The 25276-nt window shown below is 58.5% G+C and overlaps 1 protein-coding gene across 1 annotated transcript in view; it reads right to left on the minus strand.

The window, feature by feature from the left end:
* The window catches only part of COL27A1 (collagen type XXVII alpha 1 chain), a 135756-nt gene that overhangs the window by 2307 nt on the left and 108173 nt on the right, over positions 1–25276 (minus strand). The window contains exons 38-60 of the mRNA XM_055302226.1: positions 22508–22561; positions 22283–22390; positions 20882–20935; positions 19948–20001; positions 16589–16645; positions 16349–16402; positions 15850–15903; positions 15543–15596; positions 14689–14742; positions 14490–14597; positions 13815–13922; positions 12903–13010; positions 10179–10232; positions 9649–9711; positions 9315–9368; positions 9137–9172; positions 8994–9011; positions 8714–8749; positions 8400–8426; positions 5140–5205; positions 4763–4931; positions 3837–3946; positions 1262–1480 (exon numbers count right to left, since the gene is read on the minus strand). Of these exons, the coding sequence (XP_055158201.1) occupies positions 1262–1480; positions 3837–3946; positions 4763–4931; positions 5140–5205; positions 8400–8426; positions 8714–8749; positions 8994–9011; positions 9137–9172; positions 9315–9368; positions 9649–9711; positions 10179–10232; positions 12903–13010; positions 13815–13922; positions 14490–14597; positions 14689–14742; positions 15543–15596; positions 15850–15903; positions 16349–16402; positions 16589–16645; positions 19948–20001; positions 20882–20935; positions 22283–22390; positions 22508–22561 (1719 nt within the window). The remainder of the gene's footprint in view (positions 1–1261; positions 1481–3836; positions 3947–4762; positions 4932–5139; positions 5206–8399; positions 8427–8713; positions 8750–8993; positions 9012–9136; positions 9173–9314; positions 9369–9648; positions 9712–10178; positions 10233–12902; positions 13011–13814; positions 13923–14489; positions 14598–14688; positions 14743–15542; positions 15597–15849; positions 15904–16348; positions 16403–16588; positions 16646–19947; positions 20002–20881; positions 20936–22282; positions 22391–22507; positions 22562–25276) is intronic.

Consider the following 25276-nt stretch of genomic DNA (forward strand, 5'->3'; position numbering starts at 1 on the left):
GGCGGGCTCCAAGGATCCGTACGTTTCTGAGGCTTTGCATCTCTGTGGGCTGCACGGGCCTACCTGGTCCCATTGCTCTGCCCTTTCCCGAGCTGCCCAGATCTTGTGTTTTTTAATAAATTGAAATTCAGTGGCAACCTTGTATGGAGCAAGTCTGTCCCGTCGTTGTTCCAACAGCATTTGCTCACTTTGCCACACCTTTTGATAATTCTTGCAACATTTCAAACTTTTTCGGTACCGTGACCTTTGTTCTGGCCACCTGTGATCAGTGATTGACTCACTGCGAGCTCAGGCGATGGTCAGCCTCTTTGATCGGTGACGTATATTTTAACTAAGGTATGGACATGGCTTTTGTAGGCACGGTGCTGCTACACACTTAGTAGACTGCAGTGTAACGTAGACGTAACTCCGATGTGCGCCGGGAAACCAAAAAAATCCATCACACTTACTTGATCGCCGCCTTCACGTTTTTGCCATGGTCTAGAGCCAAACCCACAATCTCTCTGAGGTATCCTCGTGTATACACAGCTGCAATCCCAAAAGCCTCTCCCAATTTTTTTTTTCCCCAAATAGCTTTGTGCAAGAAAGAGTGTGGCTTTCCCCACACACCCTCACTAACGTCGTGCATTACTAGTTTTGTTTAATCTTGCGAAACTCGTTTTGGGGACAAATGTCTGACTCCCTCTCCACCAACAACCCACACACTTGGTGGTATTGAAAAATAAGCAAAAATGTCAACAGAAGAAATTAGCCCGGCCAGGGCGGGGGCCGAGAGCATAGAAGTACATTCTGCTTCTACAAGCAGCCTGGCAAAGAGGTACAGCATCTATCAGCCCGTGCATTTTTTTTTCCCCAATCAGCTGGATCTTCTCTCAGTTTTCCCAGAGAGGATAGTGGATAAAAGGGATTTTATAAAACTGTTATAGGGACGCCTGGGTGGCTCAGCAGTTGAGCGCCTCCCTTTGGCCCAGGGTGTGATCCTGGAGACCCGGGATCAAGTCCTGCGTCGGCCTCCCTGCACGGAGCCTGCTTCTCCCTCTGCCTGTGTCTCTGCCTCTCTCTCTCTGTGTCTCTCATGAATAAATAAAATCTTTAAAAAAAAAGACCCAGAATCTCTAATAATAATAATAATAATAATATACTAATACAATATACCCTTCATACTAACGTACCAAGGCAATACAGCAGTATGTATTGTGCCGTCATATACGATTTTATTATAAAAACCCATCTTTTCAACTTGACTGGCCCCACGGGTTACCTTGCAGCCATCCATCGATACTTCTGGCCTGAACTGGCCCCCTGCTTCAAAGATCTGCCCATTCCAGGCCCGGAAGCGCACAGCCCGCTTGGCTGGGGCCTGCCCGGTGCCCTCCTGCCACACGGTCATGTTAAGGCAGTGGATGGTGATGTGCTGTGTCACCTCAGAGCTCAGCAGGTGCAGAAAGTTCATCTGAACCCGGCTGACAGCAAACTCGACCTGTGGCAGGGACACGGCAGTGAGGGAGGGTCAGGCCTGCTGCCCAAGGTTCTCGCAAGCCCTCCCCTCTCCCTGGAGGGCGTGCAGAGAAGCTCCTTCCTCGTAAGCATTTCCCGGCTTTGCTTCCAGACCGGTGGCCATCGAGTCGGGGAACTAAGGTCTGCATGAACTGGTCCACAGCCAAGGGGGAACAGGAAGGGAAAAAATACCAAGGCCTGGCCGACTGCAGGGCCCGATCTACGAGGGTCCTGAGGGAACCCGAGCCACCCTCCACTGCATGGGTGCGGCCAGGAGAAGGGGAGGGCATTGTCTTTGGAGCTGAGCTGGGATCCCAAAGCCCGGAGATGAAGAGGAACTAGCCCAAGGTCCGGAGGCTCTTCAAGTGCAGGAGAGATGAGAAGTGCCCTCCCCACTCTTTCTAAGTCCCAAGATGCCAGAGATGGCAGGGACACCCAACAGGGAAGGGATCTGCGACTGGAGCAGGTGCAGCGGGTGCAGCAGGTGCAGCGGGTGCAGCGGGTGCAGCGGCAGCCCTGCCGGCTGGCTTTTCTTTTTGTAAGGGAAGCGCCTGATTGAAGCGTTCATGGTCTGGCATCCACTTCAAGACTGCTATGGCGAATGAATGGAATAAATGTGATGCCAGCCGCAAGGCCAGGTGAAGAGCCTGCCCCACTGCCCTGAGGCTCCTCGTTTTATTTTTATTTTTTTAAAGATTTTATTTATTTATTCATGAGAGACCCAGAGAGAGAGAGAGGCAGAGACACAGGCAGAGGGAGAAGCAGGCTCCGTGCAGGGAGCCCAATGCGGGACTCGATCCTGGGACTCCAGGATCACGCCCCGGGCTGAAGGCAGATGCTCAACCACTGAGCCACCCAGGCCCGCTCCTTTGTTTTAGACACCAGGATTGCCAGAGCTGCCTGTTTGGGCCACTTGCTCTCTTTCTTCACATGCTTAACCTTCCCGCTCTCCTGTTTTAAATTCACCAATTTAAGAGCAAACCCGGGAAACCCTAAGCCCCCACCCTGGACCCCAAGAGAAGCAGAACCCCAGGCCCCTACTCTCTCTCTGTCTCTCTCTCTCCCGGTGACCTGGCTGTGTGGTCCCCAGTGTGCTGTGTCATTTCCAGGTCCTGTAATCACAGACCTCTATTTTTTCAAAGTTTCTGGATAGCGAAGGGCATCTTGCAATCATAATAAGAACCAGGAGGGCTGGTCCAGACACCACGTCGGTTATTGGTAGGCCGAGGCCAGTACGAAACAGGGGTCATTGCTCCTCATGGGGACGGCGACCCAGGTGGGCAGTCGTGTCACCAATGCAGGTGCCAACTCTGGCCTCAGCCCTCTGCCCGCCAGATTTGCTATGGGGACCCCAAACCTCCGAGCCAGAGTCAGAGAGGAAAGGGCTTGACTGGTGGGGCCCGGGGTGAGGTGGCCCCAGTGCCTGACACAGCATCTGGCACATGGTAGGGACCTAACAAGGCTTGCTGGCCAGCTGGCCCACATGGAGACGCTCAAACCCTGGGTCCGACCCAGTCGGCATGAGGCACCTCCCAGAGCCTCCCCAGGAGGGCTGATGGGATGGGAGGGGCTCTGGGTTCCTGCCTCCCCCCCTACAGGCAGGTGGGCTCCTCTCCCTGCAGCGTGAATCCTCCCATATGGAGGACTTGCCGCTACTGGAGACCCACAGTCCACTGTGGGGTACCGCGGATGGGGGAGTGACTGCACCCCACTGCCCCGCCTGCCCTGGCTTGTGGTTGAGCTGCCCTGAGCCCCCTCAAGTGCTCAGCCCAGAGACAGGCACATGGAAAGCAGGCACCGAACGTTAATTAAATATCTGCATACGCGCCTCGGAGACCATGACTTATTTTGTCCTGATGGTTCATGGTTCTCTGAGCCCGGCCAGCCTGGCCAACTGTGCTGTTTTAGATATTAGGCAGAAAGTTCTACCTGAAATAAGAACCATTAACATCACATGTCTTGAAAGGGTTTAGAAACCACAGATTTAGGGACGCCTGGGTGGCTGAGCGGTTGAGCATCTGCCTTTGGCTCAGGTCGTGATCTCGGGGTCCTGGGATCCAGCCCTATACCAGGCTCTCCACGGGGAGCCTCCTTCTCCCTCTGCCTGTGTCTCTGCCTCTCTCTCTGGGTCTCTCATGAATAAATAAGTAAAATCTTAAAAAAAAAGAACCCACAGATTTAGAACAAACCATTTCCCAATTTATAGATGAGAAAGAAAACCGAGGTTCATAAAGAAGCCATGGTCACGGCCCAGACCAAAATTCAGGTGGGCAGTGGCCCAGGGCAAGGTGGGCACAGAGAGGGCCAGTCGGGGGTGGGGGTGGGGAGCAGACTGCTACCTTGGAGGCTGTGATGGGCTTGAGGCACGTTTGTCCACCGTGCGTGAAGTTGCAGGAAACTTCGATGGTGTCGGATGAGCAGCCAAGGTTTGGATCCACCCAGTAGGTACCTGCAGGCAGCAGGGAGGGGGGTGGTATATGTACGTGAGGAGGAGCCCAGGGCCTGCTTCTGCAGGTGGACCCCAACCTTGTGACCCTCTGAGCCCCAGTTGGGCAATGGTGTCAAGAAAGGACGCGGAGAAGGATGCCAGGAGCCACTGAGATGGCAGGAAACGCTCAGGGCAGAGCTCACGGCTGGCGGGGCCCCTGGCGGAGCCACACGGCTGAGCACCTGCCCGTGTCCATCCTACAGAGGGGCCAGCTCAGGCTGAGAGGCTGAACCACTAGCCCGGGGACTTAGGGATCATCCAATTGAATGGGGTCTCCCCCAAGGCTGATGATCCTCCTAAGGCTTGCCGGGGGGGAGGGGGGTCAGGCTTCCACCCCGTCAGCTGGGCACGTCTGCTGGCATCGGTTTCCCCACTGGGCTCCCAAGGGAACGCACGGCCCCACAGCTGAGAGGACCGGCGCCGGTCCACCTTCTTGTCAGTGGAGGGAAGACGTGTGGACAGAAAGGGGGGGACATCCTGGCTCTCAGGGAATCCGTGGCAGCCTCCTCCTGCCTTGGGCGCTCGGCCTGCCCAAGCTCTTGTCTCCTTGCACTGGACGGTTGTCCCCACTTTCCCACACCCCAAGAGTCACAGGGTCCGTCTGCGTGTGAGGCTCGGGGGCTGTCGAGGGGAGAAGTGACTGCCTCACGCGCCTGTGTCCCCAGGGATAGACACTTGACCCCGGTGAGCCAAGACGGGAATGCTCCACGTCCCCAGCCCCTCCTGGAACGCCCCTGCCCCCCCCACTCCAGCCCCGGACCCCACAGGCCCTCATACCATCCACCATCTTCTGCTCACAGTCCATGAGGTCCCGGCAGACCCGGGCGGGGTTCTCTTTGGTGCCCAGGGGCGTCTTAATGCTCTGGATGAGGTTGCTGAGGTAGTGTAAGGTTTTAAAGATCTCCCCTCCCTGGTCCAGCACCAGCCGGTCCGGATGGCTGTAACCCTGGCACGGAGGAGAGCGGCTGGCCAGCGGCCCCCCGAGTCCCGGCCCCCCCCACCTACTCAGGAGATGCCCTGAGGCCCCAGGGGCATGAAGGGGCTCCCTCCACCTGACAGGCAAGGAAGCTGGGTGCCCCCCGGGGTGGGGGCTGCCGTGAGAGCTGGGAAGCTTGCCCGGGAAGGGGGCCCGGGCGGGCGGGCGGCCGGAGTACCTCTGCTTTCAGTGCTCCATTTGTGTCCATCCACGTCTGGAAAGCTGCGCCCAGGTCATCTTGCTGCTGTGCCCAGAGAAGACAGGCTGTGCATCCTGCCCCCCGGGGCCCCAGACTCACCGGGAGGGAGACCCAGGGCTGGAGCACGAGCTCTCCCACCCACCTGCCTCCTGCGCAGCTCTCTCGTCCTCCCTCCACTTATGGAGTCAGGGCTGACCCTTCAACTCTCTTTTATCAGGCACTTCCATAGCTCTTCATCGCCCTCGGGATTAAGTCCAAATTCCTCCACCCACGTGGTTCCAAGACCTGGCCTGAGGACTGCGGTCTCTGGCCCAGCCTCTCTTCTCTTGCCCACATACGCTCCACACACCAGACACAGTATGAAACAGCTAAGTTGCTAAGCATCATGTTCAATCTGGCCACAGGACCTTTGCACATGCAGCTCCCAACACCCGGAACATTCTTCTTCCCACCTGCCTATCTCCTACTCCAGTGGTTCTCAATCAGGGGCAGTGGTGCTCTGTAGGGGCTACGTGGTTATGTCTAGAGACTTCTTGGCCGTCACAGCTAGAGAAGGGGGTACTCCCGGCATCTAGTGGGTAGAGGCCAGGGATGCTGCTAACCATCCTACAATCACGTGCAGCAAAAAAATCATCTGGTCTCCCAAGGTCTATACATGTCACGGTGAGAAATCCGGCCCTATACTCATCCTACAGACGTCCACTTCCGTCAGAACTTGTTCCTGGTGCGCTGGCTCACCCCCAGGCTGGGTGCGGCCCCCTTCTCTGTGTACCCACGGGCCCTGAGTTTCTCCTCTGGCTTGTGGTGTGACTGTCTACCCCACACCCGTGCCTCTGACCCTGGCCTGGAGCTTCCCAGAAATGGCCTTGCTGGGGAGACTGTGACATTGAGTGAGGCCCAAGAGGTCCAGAGCCCCGACTCTAGAGGTTGTTTCTCAAGTTCACATCTCAGCCTTGCTCCCTGCTAACTGCGTGACCCGGGCAGCCGGCTTACCGCCTCCCTACATCTGAGGGTGGGCACGACACCCAAACTCTTGGAATCTCGAGAGGAATAAATGAGCGAATCCAGGAAGAGCCCACCTCCCAGTGTCCACGTGTCACAGACACTCAGTATATCCATTCCTATGCAAAACATTCAAAATCCTTGAATTTGGGGCACCTGGGTGGCTCAGTGGTTGAGCGTCTGCCTTTGTCTCAGGGCATGATCCCAGAGTACTGGGATCAAATCCCATATTGGGCTCCCCACAGGGAGCCTGCTTCTCCCTCTCCTGTGTCTCTGCCTCTCTGTGTGTCTCTCAGGAATAAATAAATAAAATCTTAAAAAAAAAAAATCCTTAGGCAGCCCAGGTGGCTCAGTGGTTTGGCCCTGTCTTCAGCCCAGGGCATGATCCTGGATCCTGGAGACCCAGGATTGAGTCCCACGTCGGGCTCCCTGCATGGAGCCTGCTTCTCCCTTTGCCTGTGTCTCTGCCTCTCTCTCTCTCTCTCTCTCTGGCCTCTCATGAATAAATAATTAAAATCTTAATTTAAAAAATCCTCAAATTTTCCTTTTTTTTTTTTTTTTTTTAGAAGGAAAGGGTTTTTTTTTCTGGATCTCTTCACTTTCCCCCAGCTGTCTGGCTTCCTTAGTGATGAAAGGGCTACGGAAGCTGTGGAGGGGAGGCTGGGGCCAACAGTTCATTTTCGTGAACGATGCCCGGGGGAGGGGGTGCTGGACGGAAGCTGAGAGATGAGAAGAGCAGAGAATCCAAGGGCCTGGCTCAGTCAATCCGGGGGACGCTGTCAGGACCTGAGCGTGACCATCAGCTGGCGCAGTGGTAACACGGGGAGGGCCCCTGGTTGGGGTGGAGCCTGGGAGGGGCCATACTTTCAGGCAGGCCCCCACCAGGGAGGAACGCAGCCTCCCTGCCCCAGTCTGCTCCCTTGCCCGACCCTCTTTGGACTCAATCTGAGATGAAGGGACCCTATGATGTTGTGACCTATAAGAAATATATTTTGGGGATGCCTGGGTGGCTCAGTGGTTGAGCATCTGCCTTTGGCTCAGGGCGTGATCCCAGGGTCCTGGGATCAAGTCCCGCATCAGGCTCCCTGCATGGAGCCTGCTTCTCCCCCTGCCTGTGTCTCTGCCTCTCCCTGTCTCTGGGTCTCTCGCGAATAAATACATAAAATCTTAAAAAGAAATATGTATTTGGTCTTCGGCCCTCTTCCTGGCACAGTCTCTCGTCATGTTGCTGAGGGGACTCTCGCAAAGCCCCCAGGTAACCACGGGGTAGGGGGCCTGATTGCTGAGAGAAGCAACCTTGGGATAAGTGGGTTAGAAGCTGTAGTCCTGGCCCACCCGCCTCACCACCGCCACCTCCAGGGAGGGCAGGGGGGCTGGAGGGTGAATCAACCCCAATGGCCAATGATTTCATCAGTCACACTTAGTAACGAAGCCTCCATAAAAACCCAAAAGGGTGGTCCTCAGAGTTGGCGACCACGTGGAGATCTGGGGAGTGGCCGCCTGGAGAGGGCTCGGGAGCTCTGGGCCACCGCCGCACCTGGTGCCCATCTTCCACCTGGTTGTTCCTGAGTTATTATTATTAGTTTTTTTAATAATAAACCGATAATCTAGTAGGGAAAATGTTTCTCTGATCTGTGAGCTGCTTGAGCAAATTAATTGACGCTGATGACAGGGCATGGGAACCCCTGGTCTATACCCGGTGGGCCAGAAGCCCAGGTGACAAGCCGGCATCTGAGGTGGGCAGGATGGGGAGTGCGTCCTGTGGGGTTGGGAACCCGTGGGGTCTGATGCTTCGTCCTGGTGCACAGTGTCAGGATTGAGTTGACCTGTAGGACACCCAGCTGGTGTCCCATAATCGCTCTTTGGTATGGGGACCACCCCACCCCCGTCCTCCAAGCTTGAATTGATACCATGACCTATGTAGACCCTCGGCAATAGGCTGATCTGCACCGAGGACGCCGACTGGACCAGGAGCCCAGCCACTGGAGGGTCTTCCTGGGTTCACAGTCGGGGGGCACGTCCTGGCTAGAACCTGGATCCCCCCATCCCCTGGCACAGGGCTCTTTCTGCCGATTCAGAGCCCGGGGTCCAGCATGGATGGACAAAAGCACACGGGCATCCCTGGGCCTGGCTGAGGGTTCCAGCCGTTGTGACCAAAAAGAGGTCAGCGGCCAACCACCCCCTTGCCCTCCCAGGCCTTACCCCAAGCCGGCCAAAGAGAACATTCGCCAACTTACAAAGTGGAGAGGGCTCCCTGGAGGACCCTGCAAAAGAAGACGCTCGGTCACTATTTGGCATGGACTGGGTGCTAGGGCCCCAGTGGCTGTCAGGAGCCGGGGGAGGGGGGCATCTGGGCACAAGAGGGCACGTACAACTGGTCTCTGCTCTTCTAGGGGCCTGGTCCTGCCAGGGCAGCCCTAGACCTTCCTAGAAGTCTGTGGAGGCTTGTGAGGTCAAGACAGGCAACTGCCGGCCAAGCCCGGGGCCTCGTTCAAAGGAGCTCTGCCCCCCTGCCCTGGAGTCCAAGGGGCGGCTGAGCGCGAGTACCTACCGGTGGGCCAGGCCGCCCTCTGGGACCAGGAGGACCCTGGAGGAAAAGAAGAAGAGTGAGGCCCTGGCCAAAGGCCTTCGATCTTCCCCACCCAGGCCTCCCGGAGCAGACGTGCGACCCAGGGACAGTGATGGCTCCAGCACAGAGGGGTACAGAGGAGGACTGAGGCCCGGGGCAGTGAACATGCCTGAGGGCTCCGGCGCTCATGGGCAGGGGAGCCCACAGCGCCCACCCGTCCCACTCCCCCATCCCGGCAGCCCTCATCCCCCGGCCCACTCACCCTCGGACCTTGCAATCCCTGGAGGAGGACAGAAGCAGAGAGACAGTCAGGGGGTGGGGCTGAGCCATGCCCTCCTTCCCTCCCCCACCCCACCCACTGCAGCTCTGCTTCCCCCTCCACCCCCGCCCAGCCCATCAACTCACCAAGTCCCCTCGGCTGCCTTTGTCACCCTTTGGACCCTGCAATAAACCATGGCCCGGTAAGAGAGGACTCAGACAGGAAGTTCTAGTCCCAAGATGGGGACACTGAGGCTCAGACTGGCCCTGGGCCGTAGAGATAAGCTTGCCCCCGCAGTCCTCCTGGCCGGCCCCCTACACATACCGGGCGTCCCGAAGGTCCCAGGATTCCGAGGGGCCCAATGATGCCTTCCTTTCCCTAGAGGAGAGAGAAGGGTTTGTGTGCCCTCATCGCAGGGCCTGGGGGCCCCTCCTGTGTGCCTTGGGGTGGGCTCCGAGGGTGGGGGGCGAGAGGGCAGGGGAGGGGGGCGCGGGAATGGCTCAAGCAAGGGGCTGGAAGTGGGAAGGAAGGCTGTGGGCAGAGAGGGCTCCAGCCTGACGGAACAGGGGGAGCGGGGTGTGCCTCCACCCGGCGGCCGGCCGGCCAGCCCTGGGCCCCGGCGACTGGCCCTGCTCAGACCGACCAGGAGGGGACTCACCATCAAGCCTGGGGGCCCCCGAGGGCCCTGGATGCCTTTGGAGCCGACGTCTCCGGGGGGGCCCTGTGGGAGGCAGAAGAAGGGCTGTGTCTGGGTGGCCACCGGGTCGGGGCTCCCACGGCTCCACGACCCCTGGGCGCTGGCCACACCTCGCCCTTCCTGTCAAGAGAGGCCTTACCTGGAGGCTCCGGGAAGAGTCACAAATGTCCACAATTAGCGAGCAGGTACCAGCGCTATATGCCATACGCCTCTGCCACAACAACCCTCTACGGGCATCCTGCCCATTTCACAGATGGCAACACTGAGGCCCAACCGGAGGTACAGAGTCCCCTGCCTAACGCCCAGAGCAGGGGAGCCGGGCTGGGAACCCAGGTCCGCTGGAGAACGCGGATGCTCACGCCCAGTGCTGGCGGCCTTCCAGCCCACATGGGAGCGTCAAGGACTATTTGTTGAGTAAATGGATAAACGAACGGGGGGGGGGGTGGATGGAGGGGACCCCAACAGGAACCCGGTGGAGCGGGAGCCCGTACCTTGGGTCCGAAGAGGCCAGCCATTCCTGGGAAGCCCATCTCGCCAGAGTCACCCTGCAGGGAGAGCAGAGCGAGATGTGGTGGGTGCGGCCAGGGTGAGGGGGCCCAGCCCATCACCCGGGACCCCTGGGCTGGCCTTCCCCCACGGACTTCGGCGACACCACCTCCAGGCAAAGGCTCATATGCTAGACAGTGGTCACCTGGGCTCCGAGCGGGCAGGAGCCTGTGCCCTCTGCGGAGGCCAACTCAGGGATTCCATGAGGAATGTTCTAGAACACTGGGGGTCGCCTGTCCCACGTCTTCAAGGAAGTGAATGAAAGGACCTGCAAACGCTTCCCTGGACCCATCTCAGAGGCTCCATCAAGGACGAGGCCCCCCAGAAGGAGCTCATGAGCTGTGGGCCCCGACGTGCCAGGTGCTTGGCATGCACCCCCGTTCCGACTTCGGCCCAGGGAGGCGTAACAGGCACAGGTGAGAGGCCTGCGGCTCAGGGAGCAGGAACGTGCTCGTCGTCACACGGGTGCCATTCTTACCATTGAGTTTTGAGAACTCTTTACATATTCTAGATACAAATCCTTTACCAGATACACAATTTGCACGTTCTCCTACCACGTGGCTTGTCTTTTTATTCTCTTAACAGCGTCCTTGGAGGAGCCAAAGCTTTACATTTTGATAAAGCCCCACTCATCACTCCTTTTGGTGCCACATCTAAGAAATCCTCGTATAACCCCAGGTCTCGACGATTACGATTTTTCTGCTACGCTCTCTTCTAAAAGTTGAGCATTTTAGGTTTTACATTTAGGTGTGTGGTCCACCTTGAGTTCATTTTGTCCACGTTATAAGGTGTCCCGTTGCTAGAAAAGACTGAGTTGCTTCTGCGACTTTGTCAAAAGTCCGTTACCCACGTGTGAATATATTTCTGGACTCTCCGTGCCGTTCCTTTGGCCTATTATTAGTATGTTGATGGCGGTGCCTCCCCTGTTGGTTGCTTTTCCTATATAATGTCTGGAAATCAGCTACTGGGAGTTCCCCCAAAAGAAAAGCCTTCTCTTTTCGAGTTGCTTTGGTTATTCCAGATCTTGCCCACTTGCAAATAAATGTGGGACTCAAGCTTGTTATTTTTTCCACGAGAAAGGCCTGATGGGATTTTGGTTGGGATCGTGCCGACTCCATATACCAACTGGAGGGCAACTGCCATCCTAACAACACCGAGTCTTTGACCACTGAGCACAGCACCTCCGCTTGATTGATCTTCCCCGATTGATTTCAGAAACGCTTCGAAGCTTTGCAGCGCACCTGCCTCGTACGTACGCCCGTCGGCACACGGATGTCTAAGAGTTTGCCGTTTTCTCGCTATTATAAGCAGCACTGCTTTTTGGGTTTCAAGTTCTGATTGTGGCTAGCGTACAGTTCCTTCGTGCACACGGAGCTGGTGTCCCGTCGTCTTGCTGTACCACTGGTTCTAGCAGCTTCACTGCGGATTCCATCCGGGCTTCTACACAGACGATGATTCTATCTACCCGTGAAGAGAGTCACTTCTTCCTTTTTTGAGATGAATGCCTTTTGTTTTTCATTCCTTACGGCACCGGCTCGAACTGCCAGCCCAACGTGGAGCAGAAGTAGTGGGAACAAGCATCTTCGACTCGTTTCTGCTTCTTGGACAAAAAAAAAAAAAAAAAAAGCGAAACACAACACCACGCCATTCACTATTAAGGATGATGCTAAGTGTCCGTTTTTCACCAACGCCTTCCTCCCCGTATTTTGGGGAAGCTCCTTTTCCGTATACCAAGTTTGTGGAGCGCTTTTATCAGAAATGGGGTTGCGTTTTGGCAAACGCTTTTCTTGCATCCACGGAGGGGATCAAATAGGTTTTCTTTCTCAGTTCGTTAAGACGGTGAATTATGTTGACTTACTTTCAAATATCACACCACCCTCGCATTCCTGGGGTATATCTGGTCTCGGTGTCCTAGCTTTTTTTTTTTTTTTTTACACATTCTTAGACTGATTTTCCTACAATTGTGTTGAGAATCTCCATCTCTCTCTCTTTTTTTTAAGATTTTATTTATTTATTCATGAGAGACACACAGAGAGAGGCAGAGACCCAGGCAGAGGGAGAAGCAGGCTCCATGCAGGGAGCCCGATGCAGGACTCGATCCCAGGACCCCGGGGTCACGCCCTGAGCCAAAGGCAGACGCTCAACCACTGAGCCACCCGGGCGTCCCTCTATTTCTGAGCTATATGAGTCTGGAGCGATGCCTTTGTCCAACTTTGACATCAGGGAGATGCTAGCTTCATAGAATATGCTGGCAAATATTCCTTCTTCTTCAATTTTCCGGAAGGGTTTATGCAGAATTGGCATTACTTCTTCCATTCACTCTGCCTAGAATGCTCCAGGGAAGTCTTCTGAGCCCAAGGTTTTCCACGTGGGATGCTTTTTGGACCACGGGTTGGATTCCTTTGATAGACGTAAGGCTATTTCGAGTTCAGGTTGGCACCCGCCACCTCTCCTCTTTCTGAAGGGACCACTCAGTTCTCATCTCTCAGCCTCCTCCCTCCAACCCTCCCCACTCAGGGGAGGCCGAGGAGCACCCGGGGCTCAGAGAGGGTGTCGCCCGGTCCGTGTCACAGGGCCCGCAGGAGGCTTCTGGGCCCATGAGTGCGTGTGTGAACGTGTTTGCAGGCGTGCGAGTGCGAGAACGTCTGCCTTCCCTGGGGCTCACTCACCGGCTGGCCTTTGGATCCAGGTTCTCCCCGGTTCCCAGGAAGCCCGGTGCCTCCCGCTGTCCCTCGTTTGCCAGGAGGACCCAGCTGCCCAGGTAACCCACTTTCACCCTTTAAAAAGAAAAAGCAAAACACCAAAATGACCAATCAATGGGGGGGGCACTTGGTTCTAGGGGAGGGGGGCTTAGGAGAGACAGAGTGGTGATTCCAGGCCCCGCTGACATCTCGGGGACGGGATGCTGGGGCTCAGGTGGCGGGCCTGGCGGGGGCTCAGAACTTCAGCCCCAACTTCCCCCGCCTGTCCTCTTCACTGTTTCCTCCCAGCAGGCCGCGAAGTTCCCACCCCACTGCCGCCGCCTCCCCTTCTCTCCTCAAGTAAATCCCCCCCCCGGAGGTGGGGGGACAAGGCCCCCTCTCCCTGCCACCCGCCACCCCATGCCTGCTGCTCCCGCAGAGCGTTCCAGCCTCTCCCCAGCTAAACCTCTCGCTTGGGGAGGCCGAGAGGAGCCATGTCTCAGTCGTCCACCTCGACCTCCCCTTGGGTGTGGAGCCCTGGGCTCAGGGCCACTGGTGGCTGCCTCCCCCACCGCGGGGAACACTTTCTAAAAAGATGCTTTTTGGACGAGCTCCTGGCTGCGAGCAGCAGCCGTTGTCCCACGAAGGCCCACAGGAGGGCGCCCAAGGGCAGCTCAACGCCCAGGGCCCGTGGGTATGCACAGCTACGGGGTGAACTGTCCCCTAAGTCAGGCGCCCGCGTGGGCCGGGGACCCCGGGGACCGTCAGCGCCAGGGACTCCATTTCCACACAGGCCCCGGGACACGGGCGCCCGCGTCGCCCTTCTAACCCACGTCATTATAGTTAGTGCCCAGGGTAAAAGGGTGGAAGGCGGGTGAGAAGGATTTGCAGGTGTCTGACCTTGAATCCCGGGGGCCCCTGCGCTCCAGGCAAGCCGGCCACACCTGGATTTCCTCTCTTCCCGGCAGGGCCCACGGGGCCAGGGTCCCCATCGTCTCCCTGCTCCCCCTGTACAGAAAGAGGACGAAGGAGGACCGCTCAAGTTGCAGGAAACAGGCAGCCGGGGCCCGGGCGGGGCGGGGGGGGGGTGCAGGACGTCTCAGAGTCTGGGGTGGACTCTGAGTGGAACTGGAGGGAGGGAGGTCATCCTGCCTGTGGGCGAGGAGAACCGGACCGGTGCAACCAGAGGAGCTGCAGGTTTTTGGTTTTTTTTTTAAGATTTTATTTATTTATTCATGGAGGGGGTGGGGGGGTGCGGGGGCAGACACACAAACAGAGGGAGAAGCAGGCTCCATGCAGGAAGCCCGACGTGGGACTCGAGCCTGGATCCCAGGATCACGCCCTGGGCCGAAGGCGGCGCTGAACCGCGGAGCCACCCCGGCTGCCCAGAGCTGCAGAGTTGTGAGTGCTGGGCCCACGCCCGAGACTTCTGGACGGTTGGGCCTGCCCCGTCCAGGCTTCCCAACCTGCTCCTCCTGGCCTGTGGCCTACGGCAGGACCCCCCCGCGCCCCAACGCACACAACACACCTGGTCTCGGACAGAGACACGGTCTGTTAAGCCCCGGTGCTGCTCACCTGCTGTCCTGCTGGGCCATCCCTGCCGGGAAACCCGTCTGGTCCCGCGACACCCTCGGGGCCCTGTCTCCCCACCACGCCCCGGGGCCCCGGCAGCCCCTGCAGGCCCTGGGGGTATAAGAGAAGCGGGTGAGGGCCTCTGCGGAGGGCAGGGCAGGGCGGCAGGCGGGGAGGACCGGCCGGGGCTGCGGCCACTCACCTGAATCCCCCTGCGTCCTGGAGCCCCGGCCTTGCCGTGCCTTCCCTTTGGTCCCTGTGAAAGCAAGGGGCACGTGACAGTTTGCCGGGAGGGGGGCCGGAACCCTGGGAGGTCTGGAAGGGGGGCTCAAAGGATCACGGGCTCCTGTGCGGCCCGGCCCTGCCCCTCCACCTCTTGGGCCTCAGTATCTGGACCTGCAGATGGACCCCAGCACTCCGGGCGTGGAACCTCCAGTGTTGTCACGGCCCCCGCTCTGGGCCCCGGGCCCCCACTGGCTCCCCGTGCTGCAGAGGCTCTAGGCCCTGCCGTTTCCCAGGGGGAGCCTGGGCCCACGGCTGGCTGGGCTCCCAGACCCTTAGATCCTCCAGAGTGTGGCTAGATCCCTGGGGGAGGGGGGATGGAGAGGAAGGAGACAGGCCTGGGGGTGGGGGCGGTTAAGACAGCACTGGCTCAGCCTCAGTGGAGGCAGACACGGGCTCTGGGTGCGAGGCGGGAAAGTCCTCGACCACCCCTCAGTTCCTGCCACCAGCATCGCTGCCCCCGCCCCCCTCCGGACCCCTGGCCTCTCCAAATTTTCTCCCATTGTGTGGAACGAATGGCTGGGCTGGCTCTTGACTGCCCTGTGTTCAAATCCCCCTGCTGGCCCCACAGGTGGTCCCCCTCCTGGAGGCCCTGCCAATGGAGCCGGTGATCCTCCCTCCCTCAGGCCCTTGGCGGCGGAGAGATCTTGGCCAGGGAGCACCCCGCAGGCCCCCAGGGGCCCAGCCTCCTGTAGCCTCCTACCTGCGGGGACCTGTGTCCGCCCTTGCCAGAGCGCCCCTCCCCCCGCCCCCTAAGGACATCAATCCCCTTACCTCTTCCCCTTTCGATCCTTTGGGTCCCGGCCGCCCCCGGGGTCCCGGATGCCCCTGCAAACCAAGGTGAGATGATGCAAAGCGGCCCCAGGATTCTCTCCCGGGGAGGGTGGCCAGTGTCCGCCTAGAGGGGGAGGGGTGGGAGGGGTTTGGGGGGGCAGGCTCTGGGGGTGCCCCCGGCATCAGGGCGGGAGAAGCCAGAGTGGACTGCCCCGGCCCGACCTGCGGGGAGCAGGGCCCCCAACTCCCCCCACTGCCCGCCCGCCCACCTGGGGAAGAGAGGGAGAGGACAGGAAGCGCCACTCACTGGTAGGCCCTGCTGGCCTGGATCCCCTCGGAGGCCTGGCACACCTTCCTGACCCTGGAAGCCAAGGGGAGATGGGTGAGGGGCCCATCCTGGGGGGGCCGGGTAGCTTCCAGCCCCGGGGGACCCCCGAAGCCCTTGCTCCTCCTATCCAGGTGTCACTGCCCGTCTCCTCTCAGCTTGCTGCTCTGCAAAGCTGTGCAGGGGGAGGATGGAGGGGCAGGGGCAGGGAGGAGCCTGGGGGGCCTGGTGCTCCCTCAGTGGCCCGCCTCCCACTTCTGTGCGCTGCCTGGGCTGGGAGAGCCATGCCCAGCCCCAAAGGGGAGACTGAGGCCCCGCCAGGAAGGGTCTCTCCATCCACCCCCCTCCCTGCCACAGCCCTGCCAGCGTGCGCATGACCCGAGCCCTTTGAGGGGGCCTGTGCTTCGGGCTGGGCACTGGCAGGGGGAGGGAGGGCCTGTCTCCTGCTGAGGGCCGGAGGGGTCAGAGCCCTGGTACTCACAGGGTATCCCGGGTCCCCTGGCTCCCCGCGGTCTCCTTGATCGCCTACGGAGCCCTGGACGGCAAGGACAACAACACATGAGCCACCAGGGGCGGGGGACACAGAGCTGGGCCTCACGGGCCACCCCCTCTGACGCCTGCAGCAGCCCCACCCCTGCTCAGCATCCCCCGCCCCTGCCCCCAGCATCAAGCCCGGGCTCCCCCTTGGCAGAGGTCCAGGGGACAGAAACGGGGGGCTCACCCGATCTCCAGGGGGCCCGGGTGGCCCCTCGGCCTTGCCGTCCTCGCCCTGCTCCCCCTGTGGACACAACCAGCTTTAGGACCCGCTCTTGGCTCCTGGTGCAGTGGGGGACTGCAGGCACTCCACACGGCGCAGAGGCCTTCATCAGAGATGAAGTCCAGCCGACTCAGGGTTACAGACGGGGAGACTGAGGCCAGAGAGGGGAAGGGGCAGGCCAGGGCGTGCGACCAGGACCGTGGAACCCAGAACAGCGCTCCTTCCTGTCGGGCCTGCCCCCCCACCCCGTGGGTACCTTCAGGCCGCAAGACCCAGGTGGCTCAGAGCAGACCGTGGTCACACCAGCTTGCACAGGACCCAGGCCTCAGACCCTCCCCAGGTCTCTTCCCAGCTGGGAGCTCTTCTGCTCAGCTGGGGGACGGGGGTGAGGCGGGGCAGAGGACAATGGCCATACCCAGGAGTGAGGAGGGCGGAGGATTTGGGGAGATGATGCGAGAAACCCCCGCGTGGTGCTCGGCAGGGAGTGACAACAGTCCCAACAGCCCTGTGAAGCGTGTAATGTTATTCTCCCCATTTGACGGATGAGGACACTGAGGCACAGAGGGGCGACGTGGGCTGCTGCACTGTTGAGCTCTGAATGAGAGTCCCTTTCTCCCATCTCTGCTGGAATAGGGTGGGCAGAGGGCTGTAGCTCTAACAGGAACCTCCTACCCTGGGTGGGAGCCCCGGAAGCAGGCCCTGGGCGGCCCCAGGTTGCCCTCGGCCGTGGGCCAATTCGGAGAGTCTCGTCCACAGGACAGATCCCTAGCTGCGACACAGGACTGATGCCTTGCCGGGCTGCTCTGAGGACCAGGGAGGAAAGCTCGCTACTGCCCACGTAGTAGGGGCTCAGATGGCCATGAAATTGGCTGTTGGTGACAGTAACGGGGGACGGTGTGTGGCCTCGATGCAGTCAGAGGGATGGGGTGGGGGAGGGTTTGGAGTGGAGGTCCTGAGCCCTGGCAGGCCACTCCGGGCCCTGGGCCACCACCCAGCCCAGAGGCTGGATGCCATGTGCCAGCTACAGGGAAGGTGTCATCGGAGCTGCAAGTGGCAGGATCCCAGGGCTCGCAACGTTCCAGCCCTGGACAACCGGTGTCCCCTCCCCTGGGGGTGCATTCTGGGCCGGAGGCTCAGCTGGGGCCCCCCGGATGCTGGCAGGGACTGAAGGGGAAGCCTGAGAGGCAGGAGAGGGAGCCATCCCTGGGGCTGGAGCCCGTCCCAGGCCCAAATCAGCCCTGAGGGCTGGCAGCCGTAGCGCCTTGGCCCAGAGCCTCTGTGGCTCCTGTGGGCAGAGACCGAAGGCGGGAGGGACTTGGCCCGAGGCTCAGAACAAGTTGGACCCGAGGGGGTGGCCCAGGGAGTGGGGATTCCCTCTCCTCCCTGACCTCCCTCTATGGCTCTCTGTCCCAAGCCTCGGTCCCACCGTGGAGGGAGGCAGCGCGACTGGGGCACTTTGGAGAAGGAGGCCGTGTCTACCGGGTGTCCCTACGGCCTCCCTCGCTGCTGTGGCTGTTGGCCCATTTTACAGACCAGGAAACTGAGGCCCAGGGAAGGAAGAGTCTTAGCCAAGGCCACACAGGAATCAAAGGGTGCTGAACCCAAAGCTGGCTATACGGATCTCCCCCGCTCGCCCCTCGACCCAGACACACTGTGGCTGTAGCTTGGGGATGTGTTTTTAGCACCAGGACGCTGGTGGAGCCCCGTCTTCTCCTTGTTCCCAAAGTCCCATCGCTAATCCCTCGAGATACCACCCAAGGAAGTCACCAGTCGAGCAATGCATTAGCTCACCCGGGTGCCTGTTTCCGGCCTGGGAGGCACAGCCTGACCTCAGAGTCTGAACCCTGGTCCCTGGTCCTGACCTAGTCCTTAAGCTGCCCGGAGACTCCGTTTCTCCATCTGTCATGTGGGACTCTGACCCCTCCGCATGGAGATGCGGTGAGGACCATGGGGAAGTCCTGGGGGAGCTTTGCTCAGGGCCGTTTTGCTTCGGGGTCTCCCCCCGGAACCTGCTCCCCCCTCCCAGCACCCTCCAGCTGGTGCCTGGCTATTTGCTCTTGCGTCTAGTCCCCTCTGGAGGTCTTTAGGGCATCAGTCCACAGCCACTAGCTCAGGGCCGAGAAAACACTTCATCATCATAAATCCATAAATACCTGTCAGATGCCCAAATGAATGACTGAACCTAATACCTTATCACTAAGGAAGTGGCCTGGCTGCCATATACACGATGTCCTGCTTAGCCGCACATTCGGGAGGTACCCACCCACTTAACAGATGGGGTGATCAAGGCTCAGGAACCCTGGGGCCCTGCCCAAGGCCTTGGCCCTTAGGTTTAGGGTTAGGAACCCATTCTCAGTAGCCATAGGGACTGGGCCTGGGGCCCACAGGTGGCTCAGAGGGACGCTCAGCCTTGTGTCAGGGTCTATGTTAACCCCGCCTGTGCCAGCTGTGGGAGACTGAGGGCTGAGGGCGGGGGACTCAGGGCACTGAGTGGCACTTCCAGCAGCTTCCTGTGGGATGCTGGAGCCCACTGATTGCAGATCTCTCCAAGCAGGAGGAAGGGGCCAGCTGGACAGCCAGCCAGGCCAGGGTGATTCACACGGCAGCGGGATGTAGTTAGTGGGTAGCTGACTCAGCGAACGAAGGGATGGCGGCGGAGGCAGGGGGGCAAGGAGATGGGGAGAGGGGTGGCCGCCTGCTAGGATGCATTCCAGCTGAGCCATCAGGGGAGGAGGGAGGCAAGAAGAGGGGTGCTCAGAGTCGCCAAGGTAGGACTCGAAAGCCCGGGTCCAGGGCCAGTTTGGTGCTGCCTTGGATTGTGACCCAGGGCCGATGCCTTGGCCCCCTGGCCCCACGTCCCCACTGGCACCATGCAGCAGGGCACAGTGATCGGCAAGCTTTCTTCTAGCAATTTCTCTCCTCCACCGAGGCTGGAGCCAAGCAGTGGGGTATGGACATGCCCTCCCTCTGCCTCAGTGGCTCCCTCCTGGCTGTGAAAGGCTGGCCTCACTGGCGGCCCTCCGCTGGCCCTCGCTGGGGGCTCTCGCTCCTGAGCAAGGCTTCAATGCCCACATTCACACAGATGATGGAACTGCAGTTCTAGTCCGAACATGTCGGGCGGGCAGAGCTGTGGTTTTGCTCCGGCGCTGGGCACGGCCCTGACACGCAGCCCACCTGTGTTCAGCGTGGGTCTAACGGCTCCTGGCTGGCCGCGGGGTGAGCTGACCGTGAACTTCCCCATCAGCCTGGCCACAGTGCCCGCGGGCTGGCTCCTGCCGGCCGGGATGGGAGGGAGTGGCTGCCTCCCAGGCCTGAGCACCCACCTTTTCGCCCTTTGGTCCAGGAGGTCCGAGGGGGCCCATGATGCCTTTGTGTCCCTGCAGGAAACAAGATGGCAAGGGGTGAGAGCATGGGGGAGTGAGGACCGAGAGGCACAGTGACGGACAGGAGCTCAGAGATGGAGACCCTGGGCTGCAAGTTTGGGTCCTGGCTCTGCCCGAGCTCCCTGTGCCACCCTGAGCAGGCCGTGTGCCTCCTGGGGCCTGGCGTCCCGGACAGGCAGGGTCAGTCCCTCTAAGGGCTGGCCCACTTGGATGGTCGGGGCGTGGGTCACCCCAGCCTGGAGCAGACCTGTGGCCAGATGTCTGAGAGCCAGCTGTGTCCCCTGGGGCAGGGGCAGGGCCAAAATGCTTCCCCAGGCTGTGGCGAGAAGCACACAGGCAGGCTCCCCCTGGGGCTTCGGGGGCCTCCTCTCTAGTTCCCATGTCCTGTGCCCTGCCCCTTCTTCTGCCCTCCTGTCCGCCTCCTCTCCCTGCTGTGCCTCCTTCAGACACCGGATCCCGCCTTCAGACCTAACAACCTGTCACGAGTCTCCCCAAGCCTCCGTTTCCCTTTCTGAGCTAGCCCCGAGCCTCTCTGAGGACTAGTCACCCAAATGTCTAACACTGGTTTGGCTCCGCCGCCTCTAACACGGGTCCCAGCTCGGATGCAAAAGCGAGGTAAGGCTCTTCCCCTTCCGCAGACAGCAGGTGCAACGCCCAGATGGGAAGCATGCGTGGCACCCGCCACAGGAAGGAAGGACTCAGCCAGGGCGCGTGGAGGGGGTGGGTGTTTCTATCTGTGCGCCCCTGCTCTGTGGGCCCCGGGAGACCAGGGATCTTCAGTGGCCCAAGGAGGGTGGTGGGGGCAGAGGCGAAGGCACGCCCGGGGCCCCGCCTGCAGGACAGAATTCAGGAGGGGGAGGTGAGATTTTCTTACATCGTAACCAGCGAGTCCCGGTTCTCCTTGGGCCCCCATCCGTCCTGGAGCACCCTAGGAGAGGAGCAGACCCGTGCTGGAACAGGCGTGGTTCTCACAGCAGGGCCTGGGCGCTGGCTCCAGCCCAGGCCAGCCCAGCAGACTGGCACATCCGCAGCCCAGAACCCAGGCTGGGGAGCAAGTGGCAACTGTCCCCTCCTCCCTTAGCTCCCTTTCTCCCTCCAACCCTTCCTTCTGTCAGCTCCAGGGGTTCAGAGCCCCAGTGGCTAAACCGTCTTCACCTTTGTGAGCCACTTTTAAACAGAACTGCTATAGAAAGTTTTACAAATTTACAGTTAAATTAATCATATTAAAAACAAAGATGAGGGCAGCCCAGGTAGCTCAGTGGTTTAGTGCCACCTTCAGCCCAGGGCGTGATCCTGGAGACCCGGGATGGAGTCCCCCATGTCAGACTCCCTGCATGGAGCCTGCTTCTCCCTCTGCCTGTGTCTCTGCCTGTCTCTCTCTCCTCTCTGTGTGTCTTATGAATAAATAAAATCTTTAAAAAATTTTTTTAAATTAAAAAAATAAAAATAAATAAAAAATAAAAAATAATAACAAAGATGGTAAATACCCAAAACTCATCCCTTCCTAATAATTTTACTAAATTTTACTATTATCTATGCTCCAGCCTATTTCCATCTATGGAGTTCGTGTGGCAAAGCTACCAGATGACAGACAATCCTGCGCACCTCCTCCCAACTGTGCGTTCAGGACACCCAGCTGACGGCACGAAATCAGCCGCGATGGGAGCATTTACAGCACAGATGCTGCCGGTCAGTGCCACATGCACCGGGTCAGCTGTTTATCTGTGCACAGTGGCGGCTCAGGAATGCCGTCACTTGCCTGCCTCCCCCCTGCTTGCTCCCCTAGCTGCTGGCAGACCCCTGGGACCCTCCTTCAGGACAGGCCTGCAACAGGTTGGGCTGCCTTCAGCGTCACCTAGGGATCTACAGCCGGATCCGCATGAATCTATTTCCACCCTGATCCTCATGAATCTGTTTCCAGTGGGAAAACTCCTTGTTCCCTAAAAACACTCCCGAGGGGCTGGTTTCCTCCCCCGACCCTAATGGGGCTTCTTAATCTGGGTCTATAAAGGACAGCGGAAGACCCACAGCCCCCTTCAACCTGCAAGAAATACTTGGCATTGTGGGTAGTTTTCCAGGAAGAAAAGCTGCAGCTTCTACTGTTTCTCCAAAGGATCCATGATTCAAGAGAAGCAGTTGGGACAAGGCACAGCCAGCGGTTTGGCTGAGAAGTAGAGCGGGCAATACCCCTTTCTGCCCCTGGACCCCCCACCCCGACCTCTACTCCGTGTCTGACCCGCCCCACCCCCACCCCACCCCACCCGAGAGTTCTCACCGTTGGTCCCAGGCTGCCCCGGGACCCTTTAGGGCCTGGGGTGCCAGGGGGTCCGGGGTCTCCAGGGACGCCCATCTCACCCAGCTGTCCTTGGTAGCCCTTGGCACCCTGCAGGGGGAGGAGACACAGGCTGTCACTAGACCCCAGCAGGGGAAGGAGAGAGGGGTGGGGTAGGGGTAGAGGATGAGGGCCTGGGGAGATCATGGCTGTAGGAGTGGAACCCACCTTGGCTCCAGTCCGGCCCTTCTCGCCTTGCTTCCCAGGTTTTCCTTCAGGACCCTGAGGGGAGCAGGAGGGAAGGAAAAGGGTGAGAAATGAGTGAAACTTGAGGCAGACCCACGGAGCATATGGAGCATTGGGACAGGAGCTCTGAGGGGGGACTGCCTGGGTTCCAAACTCACCCTGAGCTCAATACCCCTGGGACCTTGTGATGGAGGCTTTGTCTGCAAAGTGGGGACAGGAGTCCTGTCTGCCTCGCGGTATGAAGTCAACGCAGGGATGGCCTCTCCTGCTCACCAGGTGCCTGACCCATAGTATGTGCTGGATAAATCCCCCTTTCAGGGACTGCTGGGTGCCCAAGCTGTCTGCATGAGAGCAGCTCTCTGCTCTGCCACATGCCACACACTGTTCCAGCCTCCCAGCCACCCTGAGCCACAGCAGGGCGGGCACCTCTACTGGGGTAGCTAGGCCACTCCCTCCAACAGGACGCTCTGCACCCTCCCCCATAGGGCATCCCAAAATGCTACTCTCCTTTGCTCTGCTCTTGTCAGGGCCACTCATTTCAGGGAGTGCCTATAAGTGCGCATGTGTGAGCATAAGAGAGAAAAAAAAGGGAGAGAAGAGAATCCCAACACTGAGCCACACTGGGTTGGGATGGAGGGGGTAAGGCAGGCTGTGTTTCTGGTCTGGAAAGGACAGCCTGATGGTCTCCAGAGGACAGCCCCTCAAGACCCAAACCTCTAAGGGAGCTGGGAAAAACATGGACATTCTTGGCAAGCCCTAAAGAGCTAGTTGGATTCAATCTCTTTGGCTGTATTAACAGAGGTACATGCTGTAGGATGAGGAGGGGATGGCCCCACCTTGGAATAGGAGGAGGCACCGACCGGCGGAGGGAAGGCAGGAAGATGGGATCTTAGAGGAGCCAGGAAACACATGTGCTAACTCAGAGGCACCTGATGGCAATCTTCAGATTTCTGCAGCTGCCCTGAGGCAGGGCAGCTGTGTTCTCTGGGGTGGTCAGTGGACGGAAATTACAGGGAGGCCCGCTTTGATTCAGCACAAGGACAAAACACGGCAAAATGTACTGGAGTAGATGATTCTCTGTCCCCAAGGAAAGTGCCAGTTAGATCACCCTGAGGCCCTCAGGAAGGAGGCAGTGGCGGTCCTAGAAGGACCAAGCACAGACTGCCCTACCTTCTGGTGCCTAAGTCCTCATGTGACCCTGGACAACCCCCTCCCCTTCTGTGTGCCTCAGTTTCCCTGCCTCTCATATGTAGGTCTTAAACTAGCTTTGTACTGTCTGTGGCCTCTTGCCACACGGGGCTACGGAGCGTGTGAAAGGTGGCTACCGGGAGGGAGAAACCAAATTCTTAATCAGTTGACTTTTTAATTGAAATCAAACTTAAAGACGGATAATTCGGTTGTCGTAAAACTTTTACGTGTGCTTGGAACAACCTGGAAATATGAATCTACGTTCTCAGCTGTGTATTTTATGAAATGTAAACACAGATCGAGCCTCTCCAATGAAAATTTAGCATCCGAATTAAGATGTGCTGTAAAAGTAAATCCCACATCAGATTTCATAGATTCATGCAGAAAACAAGAATGCAAAATACCTGATTAATGATTTCTATGTTGATTACATGTTGGAAGCGTTCGTGTCTTGGATATATTGGGCTGGATGTAATTTACCGTTAAAATGTATTTCACCCACTTCTCTTTACATTTTGAAAATGTGAGGATTGAAAAACTTTAAGTTGCACATGTGGCTCGTCTTCTGTCTGTACCGGGCAGCACTGAACTGGACCAGGGCCAGTAATGGAACAGTCACAACCATCATGGCTTCAACCACAGCCCAGGCACCGTGTCTGCGTTCCGGGCCCAGGCCTGGGAGGAAGGGGTTATTTATTCCATTGGAGAGCCAAAGACAAAGGCGCAGTGAGCTGAAGACACCACCCGCAGGTCCCGTAACCTAGGTGGGTTTGAATGAGATGTGGATTTTCAGTTGTCCCAGGCTGGTCATATCTGGGCAACTGACACCGTGATACAGGGGCTGCTGGAACATGTCAATGGGCTGAGGTGATTGTTATTGGCTGATCCCTTTGTCAGAAGGAGAAATGAGTCAGCACTGAAGAATTCAGCACAGGGCCAGGGCCCCGGGAGTCTCCCTCAGGACAGGGCGGCCGGCCACTCGTTCTGACAGGCCCTCTCCAGCTGGGAATGTCCCTCATGGTGTGGGAAATCCTGAGTAAGAGCTGGAGCATCCAGCGGGGTGAGGCTGCAGGGCCAGAATGAAGACTTTTGCTGGGCCCCCATCCATGGAGATGTGTTTCTGGAGAGGCTCTGAGGGCTCATAAAATTCTATTTTTAAATACTCCACTGTTTCCTGGCCAGAGTGGGTGATGCTTGTCCTGTAGCCCTGATGCCAAAGAGACAAGCCTCTCACCACCTCTGTCACCCAACACACACTCAGTCTGGCCCCAGGGAACCTCCTTGCAGTTCCAGTATATAAAAATTGGCAGAAATAGCAAAACGTGGACATTAATTCTACTGCTACCACCACCACTGCCCCATCACCATGGCCACTGTCACCACCACTGCCACTGCCACCACCATCATTGCCACTATCATCATCACCACCACCTCTACCATCATCACCATCATCCTCGCCATCACCGCCAACTTCACATCATTACCACCATCATTAATACTATCACCTCCACCATCACCATCACCGTCATCACCATCATCATTGCTACCATTGTCACCATCACT

Source organism: Nyctereutes procyonoides, unplaced genomic scaffold, assembly GCF_905146905.1.
Source record: "Nyctereutes procyonoides isolate TBG_1078 unplaced genomic scaffold, NYPRO_anot_genome, whole genome shotgun sequence".
In the NCBI taxonomy this organism is placed as follows: Eukaryota; Metazoa; Chordata; class Mammalia; order Carnivora; family Canidae; genus Nyctereutes; species Nyctereutes procyonoides.